The 24,776-nt window shown below is 36.8% G+C and overlaps 1 protein-coding gene across 5 annotated transcripts in view; it reads right to left on the bottom strand.

The window, feature by feature from the left end:
* Nucleotides 1-24,776, bottom strand: part of DENND1A (DENN domain containing 1A) — a 228,105-nt gene that overhangs the window by 121,809 nt on the left and 81,520 nt on the right. For all 5 annotated transcript variants that reach the window (XM_067308804.1, XM_067308803.1, XM_067308805.1 and 2 more), the window contains 3 exons: nt 4,387-4,456; nt 3,682-3,762; nt 1,345-1,398 (listed from right to left, as the gene is read on the bottom strand). In XM_067308804.1, the coding sequence (XP_067164905.1) occupies nt 1,345-1,398; nt 3,682-3,762; nt 4,387-4,456 (205 nt within the window). The remainder of the gene's footprint in view (nt 1-1,344; nt 1,399-3,681; nt 3,763-4,386; nt 4,457-24,776) is intronic.

Here is a 24,776-nt window from a genome sequence, read left to right as displayed (position 1 = left end):
GCCGAGAGCCCCTCCGTCCCAGCAGCATCGCTGCACGGGATACCTCCATTGCAACAGTCACGTCCCTCTGAGGACGTCAGCACCACTCAATGATTCAGAGAGGACGCTTTGCAGCATCACATGGCACTCCTTCCCTTGAAGGCTGAGCGTTCAGCTTTCAAAGGGTTTCCAACTCCTTCTGGCCCAAGGCCTCTGCTTTTATAACAGCCTTTGATTCATGAGCATTCATCATGTCTCCTGCTCAAATGTTTTGGGAAGCTGACTCATATCTTAGAATATAAGCCAACATCACTGGCAGATGTAACCAACAGAACGTGAATACAGCTATGCTTTCTGAAGTATTCACTAGGTAGTGCATGTATTACTAAGCTGTACCGCATCAGTTAAAGATTTACTTCTAATCTCTGCCACTGACTCCTTACCATTACTAGCTCATTTCTCTCTGTCCTACAATTTAGTAAACTGTAAAATTAAAACAAACTTCCTTCTTTGCTTTTAAGGTGATTTGAGGCTTATCAAAAAAAAATTGTTAGAAAATTTGAGATGATTAGCATAAAAGAGATTACATAAAATATTACCCTTATTAACAAGTAATTTCATGTCTGGATTAAGATCGTATATATACCAGACCGATAGCTGTTATAGCTTCAGAAACTGACTCCTGAATTACTCCTAACGTATCATAATTCTATAAAAATAAAACCCTTAGAGGAAAAAGTGCATCTATTAAATTTACTGACAGGATATGTGTCAGTATGGAAAGTCTACAAAGCAGAAAAGCTCGCAACTACGTTTTAAAAGGGGGGGGGGGGAAGTGTTAACTGCTGTACAAATCACCCACAAATAGAAAAGAGTGCCCTGATTATTCACTTTCTTTTTTTTAATACCATAAATGGAGGTATATGGCACTAAGGCAGACCTCAAAATGTTCAAGCAAGAAGACTTGCGATGTCAGGCAGAGAAATACAGTTAAAAGACACAGAAGGGGCAAATTAAACAGTATTCAAGAGAATTAAATGCCAGCATTGTCTCTCCACAGACCTATCATCTGGCAAGAAATCTGAGGCATGTGAAACACACACAATCATTATTTTCCTCAAACATTAAATATTATACAGTTATGGTGTGCCTTAAGAGGCCTGCTACTCATGTAGTTAGTGACACAAATTATTTTTCCCATACTTACTATAAGTTAACCACATAAAAGTTATTTCAGCATATAGCAATATTTTACAGAATCTAATGTATTGGGATTACTAGCCCTAATGGTGGTAGCAATAGTTATCTATTTTGCACTGACATTAAAAAGAAAAGATAAAGTGAACGATCCTCTATAGTACTCACGTTTTCAGGTATACTAGGAAGTTCTCTGATGTCAGGCACAGTAAAGTAAGAGTGCTAAAACAGAACAGCAAATATTGATTATTTTGATATTGTCAAAGGCAATCTAAATTTATTGCTTGGTATTAATAACAACTATAACAGTAGTTCCTCAGCTGAGTAAAAATGACAGAACATTTTTTTTTAATCAACAACCAATATGACATGTTTGTCATGGATTTCAAAAGCTGCATTCTCTTCTCAGATCACAAATCCAATATAAAATGTATTAATATAGAGAGTATCAAACAGTCCCAAAAAGATAGATTATGGATTTTTTGTTCTTCAGAGATGCTGTTATACCCAGACTCACACAATTTATGACATGCCAAGAGAACTTCAGGGCACTCTATAATTCAAGCCATCTTTCTACAGTCCACTGCAAGACACATGATGGACTATAGGGAACACAATAGCAAGCAGGTCTTTTTCTGACCTACAGCATTAAGTTACATTACAGACAATACTGACATTATGGAAATTTACTGAGAAGTACTTTGTAAGCTTTTCTTCCTACCTACTTGAAAAAAAAATACTGAAGTTCTAAATAGCTTTTATTCTTTAAAAGAAATAATTTGAAACAGATATACTGGTCTTGCAATCTAACAATCCATTATACTGTTACAATTTTTAATTGTCTATATTCAAAGAAAGCAGGTTCACTCTAGTTCCCATTCTGATAATGCAAGATTTACATGATTCTTGGGTTAGGGCTTTGGGAAAAGAGAAGAGAGAATGCAACTAAACTCTTTTGTAAGTTGATGTTATACACAATTTATATTATTTTTACAGTTTTCACGATCTGTTGTAGGGCTACTTATTAATTACTTGCAGAATCTTTAAAGGCTATTATCTTCTTGGCATAGTTCCACAATTAGTCCAATTTTCTTGTATACATACATACACACGCGCGCACATGCACACACACACACACATATAAATATATATAAAATGTATGTCAGTCTTTTCAATACTTCATAAACGGTCTATAGCCTGAAATACCAAGTGGGTAAAACAACTACACTGAATACAGAAACTACATGTGCGACACAAATGTTTGCTTTTTGATACATCACTATTTTACTTTTGTTGAGAAGATGTAATGCAAAAATACAGGAATAGTATATGGAGACAAATACTATATCACAAATAGGAAGAAAACCAACCTGAAAATAGGTTTGTGGACAGCCAAACTAAAATGTATAAAGACACCATAGCAAACCTAGTCCCTCAGCTGCTTTTCGATATCTTTTCTCGCTTTGTTACTCATGAAATGTCTGAGGCAAGGAGAGACCGGCAGCATCCCTTGAAACCACTGGTATGAAACAACTGAAACATCCCAAATGATCATTGACTTTTGAGACAGCTTGTCCTTTGGTCAAAACAGAAATGCTTTTCATAAAATAGCTAGCTTTAAAAGCACCAGGGACATTTCTACTGCCAGCTGGTGACCTAGCAAGTCCAAACAACTGTTACCTGTCGACTGACATTAAAGGGTGAAGTGATGAGAGTAAACTGCTTGTTGCCAAAAAATACTTTTAAAGAAGGAGTAAAGGAAACGGAGGGAGGGAGAGGAGAGCTGCGGCTACGTACACCACCAGTCTTCATGTGAATTCTAAATGACTAACCGACAACTGTAGCAATGTGTATTAAGGATTTTTTTCATTACAACCTGTAACATAAGGTTGTTCTCAAAATTTAATTTGAAGACAAAAAAACCCAAAAGACTAACTTCAACATCCTATCAATGCAATGCCTTCAGTAAGATTCCACACATATTCTTTCACTGTTATTTGATTAAGTTTGTCACAAGACATAAAAAACTGAAATAAAATCTTATTTTTGTGATGAGCAAAGATGTGGGGGAGGAAGAGAAGGAATCAGAAAACATGTAATAAACACCTAATACTCAACATGCTGTTATGATAGGCATATGGCTTTGCTTTCCAGTCTTTCCCCCTTGCATACTTGCAAGGTCTAAAAATTTTAAGTGAAGACAATAAATGTCATGTTGCTGCTTTGTGAACTCTAGTAAGTCACAAATGATATGGTGATAAATCCCCATGGGGAATACACGCAATCTTCCTCCTATCAAAGAACAGGATTTCAAAGACATTTGAGGTTAAGGAAAGGGAAACAGAGGGCCCCAGATACAAAAGGGGAAGTCCATAGCTCTATATTCTCACAGGGAAATAACATCTATACCGAGTTCCAAAAAGGAGAACTGTTTTTGACTTTTCTCTATTATGATATTTAATGAAAATTAAACACTTCAGTTTATATTTCTCTTGCTTCACTTACCACTCCAAGATGAACAGAGGTTCCTGGCTCAGGAATAGTAAGTTTATGAAGTGTTTCTAGGAGCTCACTCCTTTGAATATCCTGAAATCAGAGAAAGAAAATTAACAGCAGAATACTAAGCAGGCGTTGTTATAACAAGCCAAACTCAGAAGGGCAATGTTTGTGGATGCTGCTTGGGGCTACGGAACTTGCAGGTTTAAAGAAAGATGTTAGAATGGATTTATACATTAGGCTTGGAACGCTGGGGGCGGTGGGGGCAGCTAGATTATGCCATGTGTGAAAATATTTTGCATTGGTAAGCTTAGTTCTACACTTCACATGACAAGTAAAGTTGGATAAGAGATCTATCCAAGATTCAAGAAATACTGCAATACTGAAATTGCATGGATGCAGTGAATACAATTCCTGTAATCAAAAAATCTGCCTAGCTGGACAACAGCGGGGAAAACATTAACTTATTGGAACCATGATCACTTTCTTGGACACTATCTTTTCCAGAAATATCCTAAAAATATTTATTTCTCAAAGCCATTTGACAAGCTTTCAGTTGGGCTAAATATGGTCTTCTATATTACTGCATAATACAGAACAATAATTCGTGCAGTCATCTCTGAGATGAGAATCTCCTAAGAAGCTTGTTTTTATCCTTTCAACCTCTTTCGATATTGCGGCGAAAGAGAGGGGTTATGTACTTTAAAATAGTACCTGTCCTTTTGCTGAATAATCTGCCAAGACATTGAGCAGCTTATAAAAGACTTCAAACCATGGGAGGTAACTAAAAAACAAAAAAGAAAAGGCATACATTTAGCTTGTTAAATTTTCAGTTAGTAAGTTCAAGATTGATGTCCTTTACTACATAGATGCATCCTCAACAACAGCCTCCACTGGACATGATGCTTTGCAAATTTGTTAGGAAAAGCACATCAAATGTTCCTTTTGAAGGAGGACACAACCAGAAGGTTGACACATCCCTTTCCTTTGAGGGCACAGCTTCAGTATTCACTCCTTCCCGGAGCTACCAGCCACATATGGGCACGAAGCATTAAAACAGCACTGGCTGTAAATAAATTAAGTATCAGGCAGGTCAATGTTGAAAACTCACAAGAATTTCTTTTTACTCTGTACATAAACACACAACCTAAAGGAAGTTTTTAACCTTTAAGATGAACATACACAAATGCCTGTACGTTCATATATTGTTGAACATTTTTAATTGTAATTATTTCCCAAAGTATATGTTTAATTATGAGTCTTCAATATAGCTGCTGAGAGTCCAGTAAACTGAAGAAAAAGATAGTTGCTTTGTTTCTGAATCCTGATACATCTGGATTTTTTAATTGCATGACCAATATCTCAATTTTTAAATAAACTGTCAGTTATAGTTGACAAATCTTATTCAGCATCCATCATTGCATTTAGCCAAACCCTTAGTTTGGCCAAACAGAAGTTTTACCTGAAGTAAATTTGCACTCCACTTACAATAGCAACAAAGAATCAATATTAAAAGGCATCACCATGCTGAAAAGTATGTTTTCCCTTTATTATACATTTCCATTCCATAAAATAAGATAGACAGCTAAGACGTTACTTTTCACTACAGGATGCTTTGCTGTGATTTTGTACCACACTTTCATGGCATGGTTCTTTGTTTCAAATTCTTTTTAAATATCGTCAAGGAATTTCTCCTTAGCTATAATGAACAGGATAGCAAGTATGTGTGACACAAACTGATTCTTCTTTTAATCACAGATGCTTTATGAAGCAAATGGATTGTATTTTGATATAGTTAGACAGGATTTAAAGTTTTTATAAAATATGCCTACCTCCTGACAAGTATAAAGAATTCAGTGCCCCATGGTGCCTAACTGTACAGCTTTTAGTAATAAATGAAGTGAGAAGCTATATATGAGACAGATAAAGTGAACAGCATTCCATCTTTAACATTTGTTTGAAGCTTGCAAATGCTACTGTAAAATGTAAGTAGCTTATCAAACTATACTGATAAGCAACTTAACTTTTCATGTTATATGACAGTACTATCATTTAAATTAATATGCCTTAAGCATCTTTACAAACTATGTATCAGAATAGAGCAGAAAGACAGACAATTACCACTTTAAACAGCATTTAGTTTGGCATTATATTGTAAACATTCAAGAAGGATTAGTCAGAAGATAAATTTCTTTCTTTCTGTTTAGTTAAATAAACTTCAGCAGAGTTAAAAGCCATTACAAGAGTAACAAGAAATCCCCTCAGAACATATCTGCTACACAGAGATTAAAAACCTAGTAAACAAATCCTTGTAAGCCTTGCAAGACACCTATCAGAAGAGTCTGAAGATGAAAAAATAGAAAATTAAGAAGCCAGAAGAATGCCTAACAATATAAAAATGAAAATTTATTTCAGGTAAGCATATTTAAAGTTCTACTTCAGTGCTTAGGGACCTTGCTGGAAAACTGCATTTACAGAATTAAACTGAGTACCCTTTAAAAATAGTATTATGTCTAAAATGTTATGTGTCAGCACATAAGCAACAAACAAAAGCAAGTTAGCTCAGTTCCCAGTTTGCCAGAACTGTGCCTCATTTGGAGCCCCCCTGTCCTGGGCTGATGACAGGGCAGTTTCTCCGCACTTTTTGCAAGTGCTGAAGTTTGCGTCAGTCCCTGATGATGATAACGCCGAGCTCTGAGGCCAAAGCCGGGTTCTGTTCTTGCCTCGGTCCGGGGGGGCTTGCTCACAGCTAACCCGCACCTCGCTGCGGCTTCAAAGCAGGTTTCCTTATTGCCTCATCAGGGCAAACACGATCAACCTAGAGGTTTAATCCATGAGAACACTCAATACAAATTCTGTCTAGTTCTGTCACACACCACAGAAAATAGCTTCTATGATTCTACTACAAAACAAGCCAGATAAAGTCTCCCGTTCACACAGCATCAAAACGTCAGGGAACCCTCTGGACAGAAGAGGGAAGGCAAGCCCCGGCTTCTGTCACGCTTGCTCGCTCCTTACTGATCCCCCCTTCTCCAGTTATTAATATCTTATGATGAACTTTGTTACTGTACTTTGTTTAACCCACACTCTTCCTTATTTAATCTCTTTTCTGCAAACAGCGGTTTAGTATCTCAGTGTAACTGCTTCTTTCTCATATTTTAACAATGATTTTGCATTTCAAGGAGTCCGGCTCTACAGTTCTGAAGTTGAGGAAATAAGCCGGTCTGTGCTACTGCGAAGCAGACCTCAGCACAACGCACAGGATCACACACACACACAGGATCACACACACGCACACACACACGCACAGGATCACACACACGCACACACACAGGATCACACACACAATCTGCAGAATCCAGATCTCACCTACAGGGTGCAAGACAAGATAACAACAACAACAAAGTCACAAAATCTGCTGTTTAAATATAAAATTTATTTGCTTTTTCAGAATATTTGCAATACAATACAGCTTATTTTGGTAATCTTTTCAAATAGCATAACTGTCAATCTTCTTTTGCTTAACATGTGAAAAAATATGACATTAAGCAGCATATCAATTTAAGGTCAAAGATCTTGCCCTACGATAATATCCAACATACCAACAAATGTAACTTCTTTATTCTCACAAAACTCTGTAAAATAGAAGAATGCTCTTATCCTCATATTCAGCTTAAGTACAGCAAGGATAACTCAGCAAGTCTCAGCACGTGTAGCCTGCGCCCAAGCACCGGACTGAATCCAAGCATCTAGTGCCTTAGGTTCACACCACAAATACAAAATTATACTTCCTCATTCTACAGAGTGAAAACAAAGTTATAGCTGCATATACATAGGGCTTAGGTTTAGGTACTATATAAAAGAGACTTCTGATGCCCTCATTGCTTTTAATTATTTCTTTAGAAAATGGTGAAAAACTATTTCAAATTTTTAAATGTTTCATATTTCTCTCTCAAGAATATGTTAGCGTGACCAGATTTTCAATCCTTCCATATATAACACAGGCCAATATTTTGCTTTTAGATACTTGAAGACAAATACAAGTAAATACATATATTACAAATGATTTACATAGAAGCTTATTAGCACTGCAAGCAGCAAGGTTAACAGAATCAAAGCGGGTTCATTCTGTCTTTAAAAGATCAAAGCAGTGGATAAGCATCTTTAAAAAAATAAATTCAGTATGTTTAAAATATTAAAGGCTTAGAATCTTGAACATATTTAGACTCCTAAGTATCTTTCAGTGATTTCAATAGAAATTAGATGTCACGTATCTTGAAGGACCGCATCATAATTTAGTCAAGATAATGTTTCTTAGTCACTATGTATATAACGATACATTTTCCCTCATTGCTCCCAAATTGTGACTTCCTCATCCATGCTTGTTAACCTTCCAGAAGAGACAGTAATGTGAAGTTCAAAATGTAGTAGTAGAGCAGTCTTATTTCAGTGACGATTTTAAGGTCCTAAATCTGGAGACCCATCAAGACTATACATGGAAAACTTAGTTTGTTTGGGATGCAAAAAATACACCTTTGAGAGAAAACACATGAACAAAACCACCTTTCAGTGCTGCAAGATTCCAGCATGATTTTCATACAAGAAGAAATCCTTAGTAATCCTGTGTTATTTTTAGATGTCTTCAAATGCAATGTTGTTACACTTTGACATTCATAGGTTACTCTGTTGGGTCATCTTAACTTGAAACTACCAAAGGGTATGAGAATTACAACAAACTATTCATTAGAAACAGAACAAGAATTTTACTTTCATATTAAATATAAATAGTTTTCCAGAATACATTTACTTTAAAGACAAGGACTAGACTCTTCAAGAGGTCAAAGTTATCTTGTAATTCCAGTAAAGAATTATGTTAAGAGAAGTCTCCTGTAACTTCATTTCAGTTTGACATCCCTCCTTTGCCGCTGTACAGTTCAGAATTCCTCTCATTCTGAAAGCTTTGGAAGCCTTAAATAACTAATTTATCCTGCCATCTTCAACACTTTTACTTCATGACTTATTCCATGTGTTTACTATTCAGAGTGAAACAGTGCTGCTCCTATTAACCAAAATGTGACCAGCTAAAGATGCAAAGGATCAAGAAACACAGTTAGCTGAGTTTGCTTCTAGAGTTCTGAAGGGAAAAAGAAAAGATGTGGATTTTATCTTGCAAAAAACAAATCCACTAGACAGTCATTAAACCTCCCCTCCCAAGAAATGGAGGTTGAATTTATAACCAAAAGCTTTCTGTACTACACGCAACTTAAGTAGCACAACTGGTAGCACTACTGAAGATTTATGGCTTATGACTTGCTCATATTTAATTTGTAACCAAACACTTCCCCTTCCTCTTAGCTACCTTAGAACTTTTGATTAACTCTTGTTTTCACAGGTCATAGGTTAAGCAAAGGAAGGGAAGCGCTCCGGAGTGAAACTGCCCAGAGCACTATAGCTGGCATGTGCATGCGCGCGCACACACACGCACACACACACACACTCTGCATCCCTGCTCAAGCAGCAACAAAAAAGCAATAGGCTAGAGACTGTTCAAGGGAGTCTAAGTTCAAAGACTCCAATAAGCATAAATCAGGTTGTGCCTGAAGAGTAAACAAAAACAAAAGGACAACCTGAAATTATTTTATTTTTTACATTCAATTACAGTTTCCTCTGAAAATCTTTTTTTTTTTTTAGTGACATTTGCCATAAATCACTAAAAATCAACTACACTTCTTCAAGCTGAGAGATGAGTTTAGCATTCTGCTTTTCTCTCCCACTGAGCTTTCAGTCCACGACACAGCCTCCGTGCTGGAGGCAGGCCAGTCTGACGGGAAGCAAGTACGGGCACAGGAAAACTGCTTATTATGCTACATCGGGTCTGCACAAACTCTGCTGCACAAGTTGCACAGTACCTTATTCAGTAACTCATATGTCATCACCTTTTTAGTGCACTCCTTGAAAGTACAAAACACCACTAGTTACATGTGTCATAGCAATTAGGGTCAGTCAGAACATTAAGACAACAGCGCTGCATTGCAGCCTGTAAATACAAGTGTTTTCAAAATACAGTGTTTAAAAAACACCAGTGCAAAAACAATAACCGACAAGCAAAGCCAAGACAACTGCAAAGATATTTGTTTTCTTTCCAGTATACGAAAACAAACAAATTAGAATGATAACATATTCAGAAAGAAACAAAACCCAGCAATTCCTGCGGGTGAGATGTTTGCAGTTAAGAGATTCACCTTTAACCAAATAGATTTGCAAAGAGAAGTAGAGTCTTTTGTACCCTTAACTGCACAGCAGCCTCCTGCGGAGGGCGGAAGGACGCGGGCGCTCGCACGCCCGCAGCTGCGGAGGGACAACTCAACAGCCAGCACCGCTCTCAGAAGTCCAATGTATACTTCAAAAGTTACACTGAACAGAAATGTCACCACCCAATATCAGCTGCGATGCAGATGAAAATGCTGTATTGCACTCAATTTAGCCTTGAATTTTTAAAAATATTAATCTACCCATGTGTTTTAACATATGAACAGAAAAACCTACTTTATCACAGCAGCTCATGTGAGGTCACATTTTCTGACCTCCAGAAAGGACTGTAACCAAAACCAGAGAAGCTAGCCCCTCAGAAATAAAGAAACTGCATTTATATATGCATATGTAGAGGGGTGTGTATGTGGGGGTGTGTATAAACTATACACATACATATATGTATGTCTACACACACACAAAAATTACAAACTTTTCATATTGCCACTCCATTGCAAGAATGCAGTTAAGATGTCTGAAATGAACTTTCTTTAGTGATACAAGATTTTATGATTGCCACTGGCAATGAAATTAAGCAGAAAAGTACATTTCCATGATCTTCCTTCTCTTATTAAACACTTAACACAAAATCATAAAAAACCCTATTATTAGACTCCTAAATATCTTTTCATTGTTTACAATTAGCTTTTTTTTTTTTTAATAACTAAAAAAGAAATCGCATCTCCAGTTGGCTCGCACCAGGGAACATTAAATACACTGATGAATGTTAGTTTCAATTAATGTCTTGCACACACACATGCCTAGACAACTGGATGGACAGATCTATAATTGATGTCCTAATATGGCTTTATTTGTTTCTAAATATCACATACTCTACTGAAATAAACTGAAGTAATAATACAGTCTCTGATTGCTTTCTCAGAAAAACAGAACTAAGATTTCCAACTTTAAAGTGCCTCATAAGGCCTGTGCAATCATATACAAGCAATGCATGAGAATAAACAAAGCACGTTTACTTCACGCGCCTTATTTCTAGAGAACTGTTTAATGTGACATCCATTTCACTGTGCCGGCCAGTATTAAAAAGTATTTCAAAGGCGTATTCTACAGATGGGCATACTTATACACACTTATACATAAACTTAAAGAATGCTTAGCACAAATGATTACTCTGAAGGTCAACAGAAATATCTGCAGTTATTCTTTCAGACTTATCACTAAGCCTGAGATATAGATTGAGTGCATTTCAAAAATAATTTAAAGCAAGAAGGAAAATAGTATGTAGAAATTAAATATTCTAGCAGCTTTTTTTCAGAGTTATTCTTCCAGCAATGACTCTTGCATGCTATGTGTTGTTCTTAGTTTACTAATGGACCAAGACACATGCCTACGGGACTTATCAGCTTCAATAACAAGTTTTAGAAACAATAGCAAAAATTTAAAATCTTGACAAAAGGCAAATATATAGAAGCTGAACTACATTTTACAAAGCCAGTAGGTGAACTATTTTGAGCATAAAGTGCAACTGCTCCCAGTAATAAACAGACCTCAACATACGTAGATCAGCAAACCTGTTGGACTAGCTGCTATATTTAGAATCTGGAAGTGAGTCTGAACCAAAAGCTCCAAGACTTCAGCTCTGCACACGCATCTCTGGAAGGGCTATTACAGGGCTTCCCAAACAGGAACTCGCTCTCCTGAATAATCCCAAGAGCTAAAACATAGCACTGAACTGAGGAAAAGGCAGCAGTTATCTTTACACATTAAATGTTTATTCTTTGTATTCAAAAAATTTGGAGGGACAAACTAAGAGTTCCAGACTTACTTTGTAAAGGGAACCTTATGGACTCAGCTTTAATTACTTTTTAATTTTGATCAGGTCAAATAGCACCTATTGATAAAAAGCAGAAAAGGCCACAAAAAGTGTTGCCTCATTTTAATCAATTATTCGCCAAAAAAATATTCTAGCCTGTTAGACTCAGGAAATTCTGGAAACAAAATTTCAGTATCTACAACCACACACATTAATCAGGCTACTGCAAGGACTCCAAGAGAAGGCACTCTAGACTCCACTGCACTGCTCCGGTATCCTGACTACCAAGAGACTATCCAATTTCAAATTTTAAATGAAAGGTAAACTTTTCCCTTTAAAAATACCCTAGCTTATTTAAAGATTAAAGGATCACACTACATAACTATAGCACAGTGCTTTGCCTGCTGTCCTATGTAAAATTACGTGCTCGTTTATAAAGAACTACTGGTCTTCAAGCTGCAAAATGAGCTACATCACGAGCATCAGAGCTACAGTTTTGCCTACGTCAGAATGTAATGATTGACTTCCAGTGAACACATAAGCCAAGAAATATATATAGAGAGATATAATATATAAACACAAGAAGAGAACTGAATTACAATGACTGCTTATATGTCAAGACATGTAACTAATTTGGGCAAAAGGAACTGTCCAAGATTAGAATAAGAAAATGCGATATCTCTAAAAAACAGCAAAAGGAAAATCTTTAAGCAACATATCTATACAGGCATCCAGTTGATTTCTTTATCAAGTAAAAGATGCTTTCCCTAGCAAAATACACCTGTTCCTTATCCAGTTCTGAAGCATTACTAATTAATAGAATTTTTTATAATAAACATACTTTCTTTGAAATGTGAAAATTTCACCATTATCATTTCTTTTGATACTCTCCAAGTGCTCGTTAGAATGGAGGAGAGTCAGAAATCAGAGCATGTTCTGCTCTAAATAACTGTAACTATCTCACCAATACCAGCTGCATCCAAGGTCAAGTGCAATGAAAGGCTCGGCAAGCAGGCACACAGGATATGGAACCAGGAATTTTACTTACTGTTAGAAAGGTAAATCTCCCATAAAGTCAGATTAAAAGGGAGAGATTTTTCTATGCCAGTTGTAACAGACACCTGTGAAAGAGGAAGCAGTTTGAAGATAACCAGCGTGTATAAGGGCATTATGTAAGCTGAACACATCAAAATAAACTCCCATTGAGCGTTAAAGAGTTTGAAAATGCATCACTGGGAACTTTAGCAGTAAAAATGCAAAAAGTTCCACCATAGCAGCAAACCCCAAAGACAAGAACTACCTTTGAAAATGATTTGTGAGTCTGTGCTAATTATCATAGCATCTTCTTATAAATCTAATTTTGTATGGTTAATGTTAACAGCTCCAGCATGCAATTTTACTAGTGTGCTCACCCATGAAAAAGCAAAACCAACATTTTGGAAAGGTACCTGCAGCAGCTGTAGTTTCCTCTGAACCGTAAGAAGATAAGAACCATCCAATCCGTAAATAGGCAGAACTGCGTTTTTGTGTTTTTATTAGTACTAGTCATTTGAAATTAATGAGACTTTGAGTAACTAATCTAACATCAACATATTTAAGACAGCATCTCTTAGCATACTGAGTTTTAAGCACAAGTAACTTTTATTCCTTCCTTCCTCACAAACAGAACTTAAATGGTATTTTTAGCATGTATTTATTTCTAACACATATGATGTATTTTGATAACAGTACAACCAACCACCATCTCCCTTGCAAAACAGAACAGTTAACTCTATTTTAAAAATGGGCATACTTCTCTGTACTAGTAGGCCTAGAAAACTTGTCTGTATTAGCCAGGATTAGAGTCAAGGAGTTCCTGAATCTCGGCCTTTTGCTAGATGCAATGATCTACAGGGGCTTACAATACCTAGGTCTGTCAACAGTGAGCTTGGTTCTTATATAAACCATAGCATGTACCTTCAGTGACTTCATCGGAAATACTTCTGACTGACAAAAGCGTAAGCAAGAGGAGATTCAGGCCAAGTACTTCCTCTGACAGCACCACGTGTGAATGTATCAATGAACACGGAAATAAGTATTTCAGTTCAGAGGCTTTGAATTAATTCAAAACATAGATGACCTCGTACTTAGTTGTTGCAGTAAAATCACTACAAAAACCCAGCAGGTCCATATGTGTCAAAGCTTTAGTCTAATAAGTGAAATACATTTTCTTGGGAGGTCAGGCTCATTTTATGTGGGTGACTTGTACCAATGGCTGTATGTATGCCTCACTCTCTACACTAACTCTAAGCAACATCACTGTTCCAATCTTGAAATCCTTAGGAGAATAATATGCAAGATTAAAATCTCAAGTAAGATTCAGCAAATTGAAAAAAGGGGTCTTTTTGATTATTGTTTTCAATGTATTGATTCAATCAATGTTCTTTATCAAGCAGAATGTGCATTTTCTGACTCTAGGTAGTCATCAATACTTGCAGGAAAAATGACAGATCCTTGAATCTGGAAATTAGAAAGCATTGCGGTGGAGAATTCTCTCCCCCATCCCCAAAATATAATGTTCAAAAAAAATATAAGCATGTAACACTAGAGTCTCCAAGAGACTAGTTACCTTAAAATTCTTGCATTTAAAGGTAAAATTCTCCAATTTATACTTGAAAACAATACTACTTTCCATCCTCCTGCTCCTGACAGCTAAACATACTCCTCACAGACAGTCCTATTTCTAATGTCCTGGTGACTGAACATTCTGATGATGAATAAACTTGTTATTCAGTCCCTTTGCCAGTCACTATGCTCTTCAATGATTTTATACAGACATGTACTTTTAAATAGCAAAAGTGCAGCCATTAAAACACTTTTTCTTCATTTAAAAAAAATATAAATTTAACTTTCTAATTGGTTTTCAACAAATTCCAGTTTAATTAATTTATAACAGCTTAAACTAGCAGAAGTTGAATGACCTAACTATACATCCTGATAAATAATGATTTCTCTCCCTCAAGAGTGACTTAAGTCTTCATATGCCTATTTTCCTTGTAACAGTAAGCTATTAATTTTTTCAGAATAGCATGTCACCTTCCTTTCCCTCACCTCTCCCGAACTTTGTCTCTAGCATTCTTACAAAATGAATTAAACAAACAAACAAACAACAGAAACCCAACAAACCCCACACATATCCTGCCTCATTTGGGGATTTCAGCAGGCTGAATTCCCAGTTCGGCCATTTGCGAGCTCCAGTGTCCTCCCCTAAACCTTGTGGACCTCCATACATCACTATTTTCTCTTCTAGCATTACCGACTCTCACTCTATTGACACATTCTCACACTTATAAGCTTAAATACCTACACACATATACACATACCCACAAATCTCCATAGCAACATCTGTGCATGGTGATGAGATGCAGGCTTACCTTCCACAGCATCAGCCAACAGCCTTTTTTTGAACATAAGCTTTTTTTTACCTTGGATATAGGATTCAATGCTTTGTCTCTGCATTAGACCTTAATTCATTATGAATGCTTCTTCCATTTTAAAGAGGGCCACCTGAATTCTCTTCTTTTCTTGCTGTCATAGGATTTTTTTTCCTTTCTGCATTATCTCCAATTTTGTTCTAAACTTCCCTTTGATTAATACCCATGAGTGATCTTTTCATGATGCCATGAGATTCAAGTTAAGAGTTCTGTAGTGTAAGCACGTGATTCATGTACATATTTTAGAAGCACTTAACCCCAGTTTTTAAAAGAACTTGGCTCACACACAACTTATTATGCATCTCACCTTATGCAGCGTCTTCCAACTATAGAATTGAATATCAATAGAAAGAGCTTGCTTTGGTGACTTGCCACTGTATATTAATAATAAAAGTCAATTAAAACTTTTCCTTTCCTGTTTTTCTACCCAGAGTGACCAAGTCTAAGCAGTTACAGCAAGTCTCATTCACACAAAGAATCCTGAGTTCACTAAACACCACTATTGAAGCCAGCTGTTCCCCGAACGGCTACAGTGGCTCTTGAAACGGGGCAGCAGAATCTCTCACAAAAGACAGCTCAGAGGAGCTGAATACTTCTCTTTAACAACACGAAGCCAGAAAACTGTAACAAAGGGGAGTTATGATGTAACAATTTTACTTTTTTAGTCAAGCTAAAAAGTGAAAGGGTAGCTTGAGATAACCATTTCAAGGGTCTTTTGTTCGTGTGCTAACATCTAATTGGGACATCGCAAATGGAAACTGTAGTCTGAACCTCACAAAGCTGTCACCCTCTCTTGGATTCTTTGTGGTCACTCTAAAACCTTGGGGGAAAAAAAAAGTCCACTGCAGCTGCACTGTGGAATTCATGTAAATAAAACTAATTCAGAAGAACTTTAGCATTACAGTGTGCAACATCATGCAGCATCTATCAAACCAGTGCTCAGTAACCTCCCCTGCTTCTGCCAGAAGCAAGCTGTGAAGGAAGGAAAAATAACTTCACAGTCTGAAAAAGAAACAATTTTTCCATGAAAACCATACTTTAGACTTGCATTGAAAAACATTTTATACAAAAAGAATCTGTATTTTAAGAAGAATATGGAGCATTATACTTCGAATTGGAATACAGGAGTACTACAGCTTTCTTTCTCATAGGTACGTCTATAACAACCTATCTTCTGTACAAGGAAACTATACATTCACAAATACACAATATACAGATAGAATTTAGAATGTGTAAAGTTTTAAATATCTTCAGTATTCAAGCTTTTTTTTCCTGTAGCTTGCTCATGACTGCAAAATTTAACAAAGTTTATTGAATTTTAGGGTAGATTATTTGGTGTTGAATTTATTTCAGAAGTATCAGCCTGATCTTTTGTTGGAGACCTTTCATTTTCCTTCTGGTGGATCACTTCCTTTTAAAAATCAAGGATTCTTAACTTCTAACACACAAGCTGTCCATACCATTGGGAAACTTGGCCAAGTGGTATTTCTCCAGTCAGTCCATATGGAGACAAGAGACAGGAATTAATTTAAAAGACAGAACTAAAGGTCTGCTGAAACAAAATGTAAAACTATATATATTTTGAAGATTACATACTTCTCTAAAGCCTGATGTGCATGCTCCAGACAGAAGAGTATTCTACAGCTTGATCAGCTTTATACAGAGTAGGCACTACTACACAAGTCTCTTAGGGCTTCCACCAAGTCGAAAGCTGCTGTCCTTACTGTACCCAGCAATTATAACCATGTCTGACCATGTACAGCTCCACAGCTAGATTTAGCATGCTAGAATGACGGCTCTGGAACATTAAGTGCATTCGTTTAAAAAAAAATCATGTTTTTATGTTACATGTTTCTTAATAAATTTGAAATTAAACGTTCCCCCATTAGAAACAACAATCTTTTTGGTTTTCTTAGTTTAAAGCCAAAAAAGAAACTTCTCAAGCTGCACGTTTGAGAGCAAAGGAAGTAGCGTAAGTAGCAACACCTAATAAAGGTACACATATGTTTTGCAAACAAAAAAAGTTTGTTAGCAAACAAAAAAAGTTACAAACACTGACAGTTGTATCTTTATACTCTTAAAAAACACAGGCAAAGGAAATTCCATGAAACACACTTGGTGAGAAGCTGGATATTCAGAAGTATTTGACAGGTTATATACAAGATTTATCAGGTGCAACAAGACAGCCTTTGGAGTTAAAAAGACAAAATTATGTTCCATTTAATGCCAACGGGAACACATTGAACAACGTTTTTACTTGGCCACTGTTAAGAAAAATGCTTTATTTGATAGGTAAGCATAGGTCAGAGAACAGCTTTAAACCAAGACAAGTTATAGATACTACTGGCATTAAGTTTCCTGGATATGAAAAAAAAAGTTAATAAATAATCAGAACAGGTTGGCACATGGGGTTTGATTTAAACAAAACAAAACAAAACAAAATCAAAAACAAACCAACCACCCAACCCAGGATGCATTAGCAGGAGAGCCTGGAGATCACCTAGGCTCTGACAATACGGAGCAAGGATTCCGAAGGCAGCTTGTCACGGAATCGCTTCTCAAATGCTGTTAAAAAGTTTACTTGAAAGTGCTGGAAGAAAGAATACTAGATGTGGCAGACAGTCAGAGATCCCACTAGCTTTGAGACATCTGGCATCAGTTGAAATCCATCACATTTCATTTGGGGATCAAAGACCACTGCTAAGTCTATCACAGGTTGAAACAGCAGATCCTGAACAGTCTTTTCATCCCAGCACAGATTAACCCCTTTTTCCTTGAGCAGAGAAACAGCTCCTTTTCTTTCAAGACGCCAATCATATGTGCTTATTGAGCTGTGCACTCTAGTAGTAGGTTTGATCTGAAATCTGAAATTTCAGTAAAATTAGGAACTTTTCATTATAAATGGAAAGTGTTCCATATGAGTAAAATGCACGATATACTACAGCACGCTACTTTAAATGAGCTCTAAAAGTGATGGTGATATATTTTGTATCACTGTCTGTGATGCCACTAAATGCTCAAAGAGAAGAAAAATTTCACAAAGCTCTGTGTTCAAGAACCACACTGAAAGGCACATGGGGATTTTTGCTCAGCTACTAAAGAAACTCATCATCTATTTAAAAGTTGAAGTTGAGCATCAGCTGGGCTCTCTACAATCTCTCTCTTTCCCTCCCTCCACCCCCCCCAGCCATTTATTCTTGAACCAGTGTTTTTCTACTCCATATATCTTAAATCAGTCATTAGCCATCAACCTGTGTCAAAGGCTAAGAAACTCAGAGTATAATGGATACAGCTGAAAAAGACACCCACATGATGACTGTAACAGGTTTGGAGGCTAAGTGACTCCCAACAGGCCAACATATTTCAAGCATCGCCCTCTACAGCAACCAGCCTCTTATAAGGCCAATGTCCATCTCTGGGAAAGATCTCACTAGGACCTGAAGTTATATTTAGAGTAGAATAATTAGAGCTGTCAAAGCAATATCTAAGAAGGTAAGTATCAAGAGCAAAAGCATCGGAGGAAGGCCAAACTTCTAACTGACTAATCATAAAGGCTTCCTGTCACCTAAAAAGAGAAAATTGCCTCTGAGCCACAGAAAGGAATCTCTACTTAATAAAAAACATGCCACGTGTGGTAAATACCTCAGTCTCATAAATCAACACCACAAGCTGATTCAGAAAATCTCAGAGAATCATACTGACAAAGTTTTACTGAAAGGCAAAATCTTTAGGATCAAGATAGCAAATATCCCATTCCTGAAAGCACAGGGGAGGAGTATACTGAGAATAACTGATGAGTTCAAACTGTTTTTTCTTTTTTATTTAACGGATAGTTCTACATTGTTCCAACACCCAAGGAGCAAAACTGGATAATGCAGCTTCATACGAATGTGCACATGTTTATAAGACACTGTTCTACTACATTGTTTCTTTGGATTTTTAATAAACAATATACACAGAAAATTGGGGGAAGAGGTAAGAATATTTCAGTTATGAAGAGAGAGAAAATTTCAATTATATGTACCCTTTTTTGGAATATTCTCCAAACCACTTTTGTTGCCTCTTGGCAAGAACAGAAGCTTAAGTGCGACAAGGTCTTACATAGTTCCCTTACCAGCATAGAGAATTTCATTACTCTGAAGACATATTCAAGTGTTCAGTGGCAGTATATATGCCTCCTAATAACGAACTAAGTTTGGCCCTCAAGTAGCATGTCATAAAAGTTAAACCAAAATTCAACCACAGCTTAAAGAGCCAAATGAGCAATTCACGATCATTCTAGTGCTCCGGTGGTACCATACTTGTGCTTGGAATTCATAGTTTGGGAAAGTGAGAAACAGGTTTAGTCAGATAAGAATCACTTTACTTACAGCAAATAAGCAGAAATCTACAGCAAATAAGCAGAAATCTGTTTCTAGCTAGATGCATTTGTAACAAGAAATGTGAATACAGTCCTTGAATTGCAGACTATAAAGATCAAGTCAGAGAGCCTGACATTTGATTGCAGGTTGTCTACAACTATAATCCAGTGTCTATTTTAGGATTTACAACAAGCACGTAGATCCATATATCTATTGTAAAAAGAAGCATATGAAATGAGATATTACTTGACTCTTCACCTGCAGAAACACCACTGATGAACCTGATCAGACTTCCCCAAAACATGACACTCAAATTAACAGAAAAGACTCTCTGCCCTTTAACTTGCTGAAGGGCGCAATTTTTATTGACGAGACTTACTGTCTAACAGTCAGTTTAACCAAAGGATTAAGATAGGGGTTTGCCCATGATCATTCTATTATCTGAATATCCCACACTTTACATACGCAAGCTGGTGAGCCATCATTAACTAATTCTAAAACATACTGAATTAGATGAATAATACTTGTATTGTACAGTTCCAGAGGAAGATCCGTCTCTTATCAAGCATGTCAAAGAACAACTTGGGTTACAAATTAAGGCTTTATTTCAGATCCATTTGCAATCCAGACAGTAATTCCTCTACAAGGCCACATAAAGGCCTTTTCCCTGTTATTTCATGTTTTCTTTTGAAACAATATGGAGAAGTCAACTCTTGCAGCTTTTCTCAGCAGTCCTACCTCTCAGAACAGCCCCTGCTTCTCCAATTACTACTGCATAACCTGAGGGCTCCTGACAGATCTTGATTTTTGAAGGAGGAAGAAGCTGCCCTGTAATCTCATTGGGGGAAATGTTGTATACATCTGTCAGCAAGTATAGGACGGTCTCAATCCTGACAGATACATTTTGTAAGTCTTCAGACAGTAAACCAAAAGTGATCCATTTGTGGAAGAGAAGATCTATCCATCTTGCACCTTAACTACTTCCTCCCTACTGCTTTGATGCTAGGGAACTGGGTTTTCCCCAAGGTGACATGCTAATGCATTTTGCATTAGCACTTAAATGGAAGTTCCCAAGCCAGTCAGCCAGTGCCAATGGATTAATAAAAACTGACATGATTTAATTACTTCTGTTACAGTTGTTCACCAACTAAAGAAGGTGAGTCATGAAGTCTTAATTAATTAAGTAAAACTGTTTCTGGTTAATAGGCAAGACCAGTGAATTGGCTGGACTAGAATGTAGTATTCTTAGCTTTACCAAATTCCACTGGTAACAATATATTAGTATTACTAACACTGGACATTTTTTGTTGTGATTCTTCTCACTGCAAGTCAAAGCACTTTTATGAAATATCAATCAAGATCAAAGCTTTGGCAAAATCCATAATAAACTTCCTTTCACATACCTTTACTATTTTTTTTAATTCACTAAAAGTCAGCTAAATTTGCATTTCCCTGGAGTTGGGGATGGAGAGGGATGGGAAGAGAGAAGTGTGGTTTTTGTTTGGTTGTTTTTTTTAAGGAATCCTGGGTCTTTGTGAAGGATAGCAGCAAGAGATCACACAGACAGAAGTTGTAACGAACCTTACATTTAGCATTTATTTGTTATATTCTAAGAGTAAATACTGCTCTGGTTCTCATTTTCACAAGTTCTGTCAAAAAACTTTAGCTATGTAAGATAACTTCAATAAACTGTAGATCAGAACTCTAAGTTACCTAATGGCATACCAAAATCCCATCAAATCATATCACAGATTCTGCATACAGTATCTGCTACAGCCACTTTTAAAATTATTCTTCCACGTACAGACCCTGAAAGTTCTAAATATATACATATATACATAATATATATATAAATACACTGACACTTTCACTACACAGATAGTGTAATCTTCAATACAGGAAGGAATATTCAGAATGAATGCCACTTATTGTTGCTATAAAAATAATGTGGAGTTTGTCCAGTTAAGTGAATCCATAGTTCCAGTATATTATAGCAGTTTTTCTATTTGAAGTCTGATTTCTGGTCTTCCACAACTTTTTTTTTTTTTTTTTTTAAGATACTTATTTTGGCAAGAATTTCTAGAATGTCTAACAAAAAAACCCCAACATGTATTACAAATGACAGCTAAAATCCTAACTTATCTACTTTACTTCTTCAGTCCCTGTTCATCCTTACTTCTAGGTTTCTCCTAAGACCTTTGTGAGAATTCATCTCTGCCTTCTACACACATTCCTCATGCTACTCATTTTGCCCTTTACTTTCATTGTTCAAAAAAAAAAAAAAAGTTTCCAACAGGAATATCCAACTACGCTATAGCAGTGTTCAGAAGTCAACATACTGGGCCATGAATGCAACATCCATGAATTCAGATCCCCAATTTTACTGCTGCTATGATTAAAAGCAGCAGGCAGCAGACTAAGATGAAACAAAAATGAAGGATTGTGTCAGCAGAAAAGAGACTGGATGATAAGAACTCTGCAATAGTCTAATACAGTCAATAGCTTCAGAAGATGTACGTGGTAAATCTCAATTTAGGACAACAGAAGTTTACCTTGCCCTGCACATCTCGCTAGTGGAACACACACACACACACACACACACACACACACACTTTAGAGTTCCAAGTCTGGAATGTCTGAGGCTTGAAATACTCGCAATATCACCTTACTAGGTGAAATAACCAGGTAAGTATTTAAATATACAGCACAGCTGCTTGTTTTGGACTCTCTGTGCGAGAACAACTAATAACATCTTAAACGAACTTAGAACAATTCACCTAGATCTAAAGTAGGTCTCATTATAGCCAATGAAGTGAAATTTCTGCACCTTCAGAGAAGAATTCATCTGGCCTCTCAGGTTCCTAGGTAGCACAGCATGAACCACACTTTGGAGCGTCCTCCTAATTCAATCAGTTTCTAATTTTCCTGCAAATATTGTGATCAACAAGATCTGTGAAAGTCTGTCCATGACTTACTGCCATCTTTGGAAAAAAACTATGAATGCTTTACATCAGTAAATATGCCTAGATGAAGGTGGTAAACTCTGCATGTTAGAAGACTCGCAGCTCCAGGCCTGCTATAACTTGTGGGGTTGTACAAGTACAGAAACAGGTTCACAAGTTTTCTTAGAGGATACAAAATTTAAAGACACATAAGACTACAGGTGCTTAGAATAGCTGCAAGAACTCTGCTTTGACCAGAATGGTAGGAGTTGATAAATAGCACAGGTGTGGAAATACCTCATTCCAGAAAGCACTGATCGACCCCTGAGGACTTGAGTTTGGGACACCTGATTTCCATATTAACATCATTAGAACAAAAGTTCCCCAAACCTGTGATTGCATATCTTAAAGCATTTCCATAGTCAAGCTCCTTCGTGTGTCTTCCCTGCCCCCACTCTATTATCCCTTATTCTCCCACGGTTCCTGATACAGAGCAGCAGGATCTAAGCCTAAGCGTGTGCAAGAGAGAAGTTGCTGGAGGAAGTCTGTGCTGAGACAGCTTCACTTCCTGTGCAAGATCAGTAGAAGGCAAGAAATAGCAAGAAGGGAAACATGTTAACAGCTCAACTGAAATGCATATTTCTGTATTACGTAACTTAATTCCAAACTTGAGAACTATAACGCTTTTTGTTAACAGCATTGTTGCAACAGTACTTTAGAAAAAAAATTCTTCTGCTACATAATGGCAGCTATCCACTGCTGCAGGTTCTAGAGTGAGATTTGGAAGCTTTTTACTATCACGCTCCTCATAATTCAAACTCTGTTTTGTGTCTGCCTTTATAGGTCATTGTTGGCCAGATGGAAAATATTAAGGAAAAAGGATTGCAACTAAATCAATCGGCTGTAGTCTGCTGCCAAAAGGCCCCAGGCTAACTACAAGCAGATTTGCAAGCAGGCTCTGCTCCGTTACAATCTGAGATCTGGCACATCCTCTGCCCTGACTAACAGCAGGAGGGCACAGGGCCAGCTGAGAGCAGCTACTGTGCCAAACAGACTGTGCAGGTCTTACTGCTTGAATGCTTCCACAGAAAAGGAGAATCGACGGGACTCTTTTGTAAACAACTCCCTGTACTTTCTGGCTGCTACTAACTTCAAAAGTGGTATAACTTTATCCCACTACAAAATTAATGCAAGAACATAGCTTAGACTTGTTATCAAAATGAACATGCAGAGAAATAAATTCCAGTCTTAAGAGCTATCACTTAAAGTTTCAACTAAGAATTGTATTGAATAATGATGTATATACACACTAAAGAGAGTAAGAAGCGAAATAAAAGTCTTTTCCTAAACATCAAGCACTGTCTAGTAACAATTAAAAAATGGCTAGCAGTAGCCAAATAAAGCATTCATATTAACAATCTTTCCAAGCTCTCATATGCATATAAGAAGGAACTTTAATTTGATGATTGGAAAGGAATATTGACTTTCAATGTTTACTTCTAAAATATGTATTTCCCAGGAGATGTCCCCCTCTTTTCTACACTTCATTTATTCAGTTATCAAGTCAGCAGCACCATTTTATCCAGGAAGTTCAGTGAAAGAAATTATATTTCCCTAATACTAACCAATGAATATCTTATGCATTCAACATTTCATCCCAGTTGCTCATGCCTTTGAGATCTGCCACAACTGGACCAGATCAGGCAGGACTTTAGCTGATTTTCCTCAAGCATGTTATCAATAATTTGAGGGGGGAAAGGGTAACCAGACTGGTTGAAACTAATGTTTCATAGTGGTTTATAACAATAGGATTTTTGCATTCAAGATCAAACCTCAAACTTGACAGCTGGACAAAAATCCCTTCTGCTTCCAGTGGAGGTAACAGAACAATTGATAGAAACAGAGGGAAACTTCTGTTTTGAACATCAGCAGCAGCTGATCACAGGCAATAAAACATCTGCAGCAAAGACTTCACATCCTCTATTCCAGCCAAAATGCATGTGTCACAGTAAAAAGAAAACAAGAACAAAGGTGCATGACAAGGAAGAGTAGCAGCCGAGAATGAAAATACTGCATCTCTCAATTCACTGAGAAGCAAAACGTTACCCTTCCATTACCTAGAACGAGCTTTATCTCTTTCAGAGCATTTGCCATTAAAGCAAAATCCAGAGTTCAGAACTCTTAACATTTACTGTCTTTTGTAACCTTTTCCTATTGCCATTAGTATTCAAATTCTAATTCATTT

This window comes from Apteryx mantelli, chromosome 21 (genome assembly GCF_036417845.1).
Source record: "Apteryx mantelli isolate bAptMan1 chromosome 21, bAptMan1.hap1, whole genome shotgun sequence".
In the NCBI taxonomy this organism is placed as follows: Eukaryota; Metazoa; Chordata; class Aves; order Apterygiformes; family Apterygidae; genus Apteryx; species Apteryx mantelli.
The sequence above is the reverse complement of the archived record's forward strand: the minus strand, read 5'-3'. Positions and strand labels throughout refer to the sequence as shown.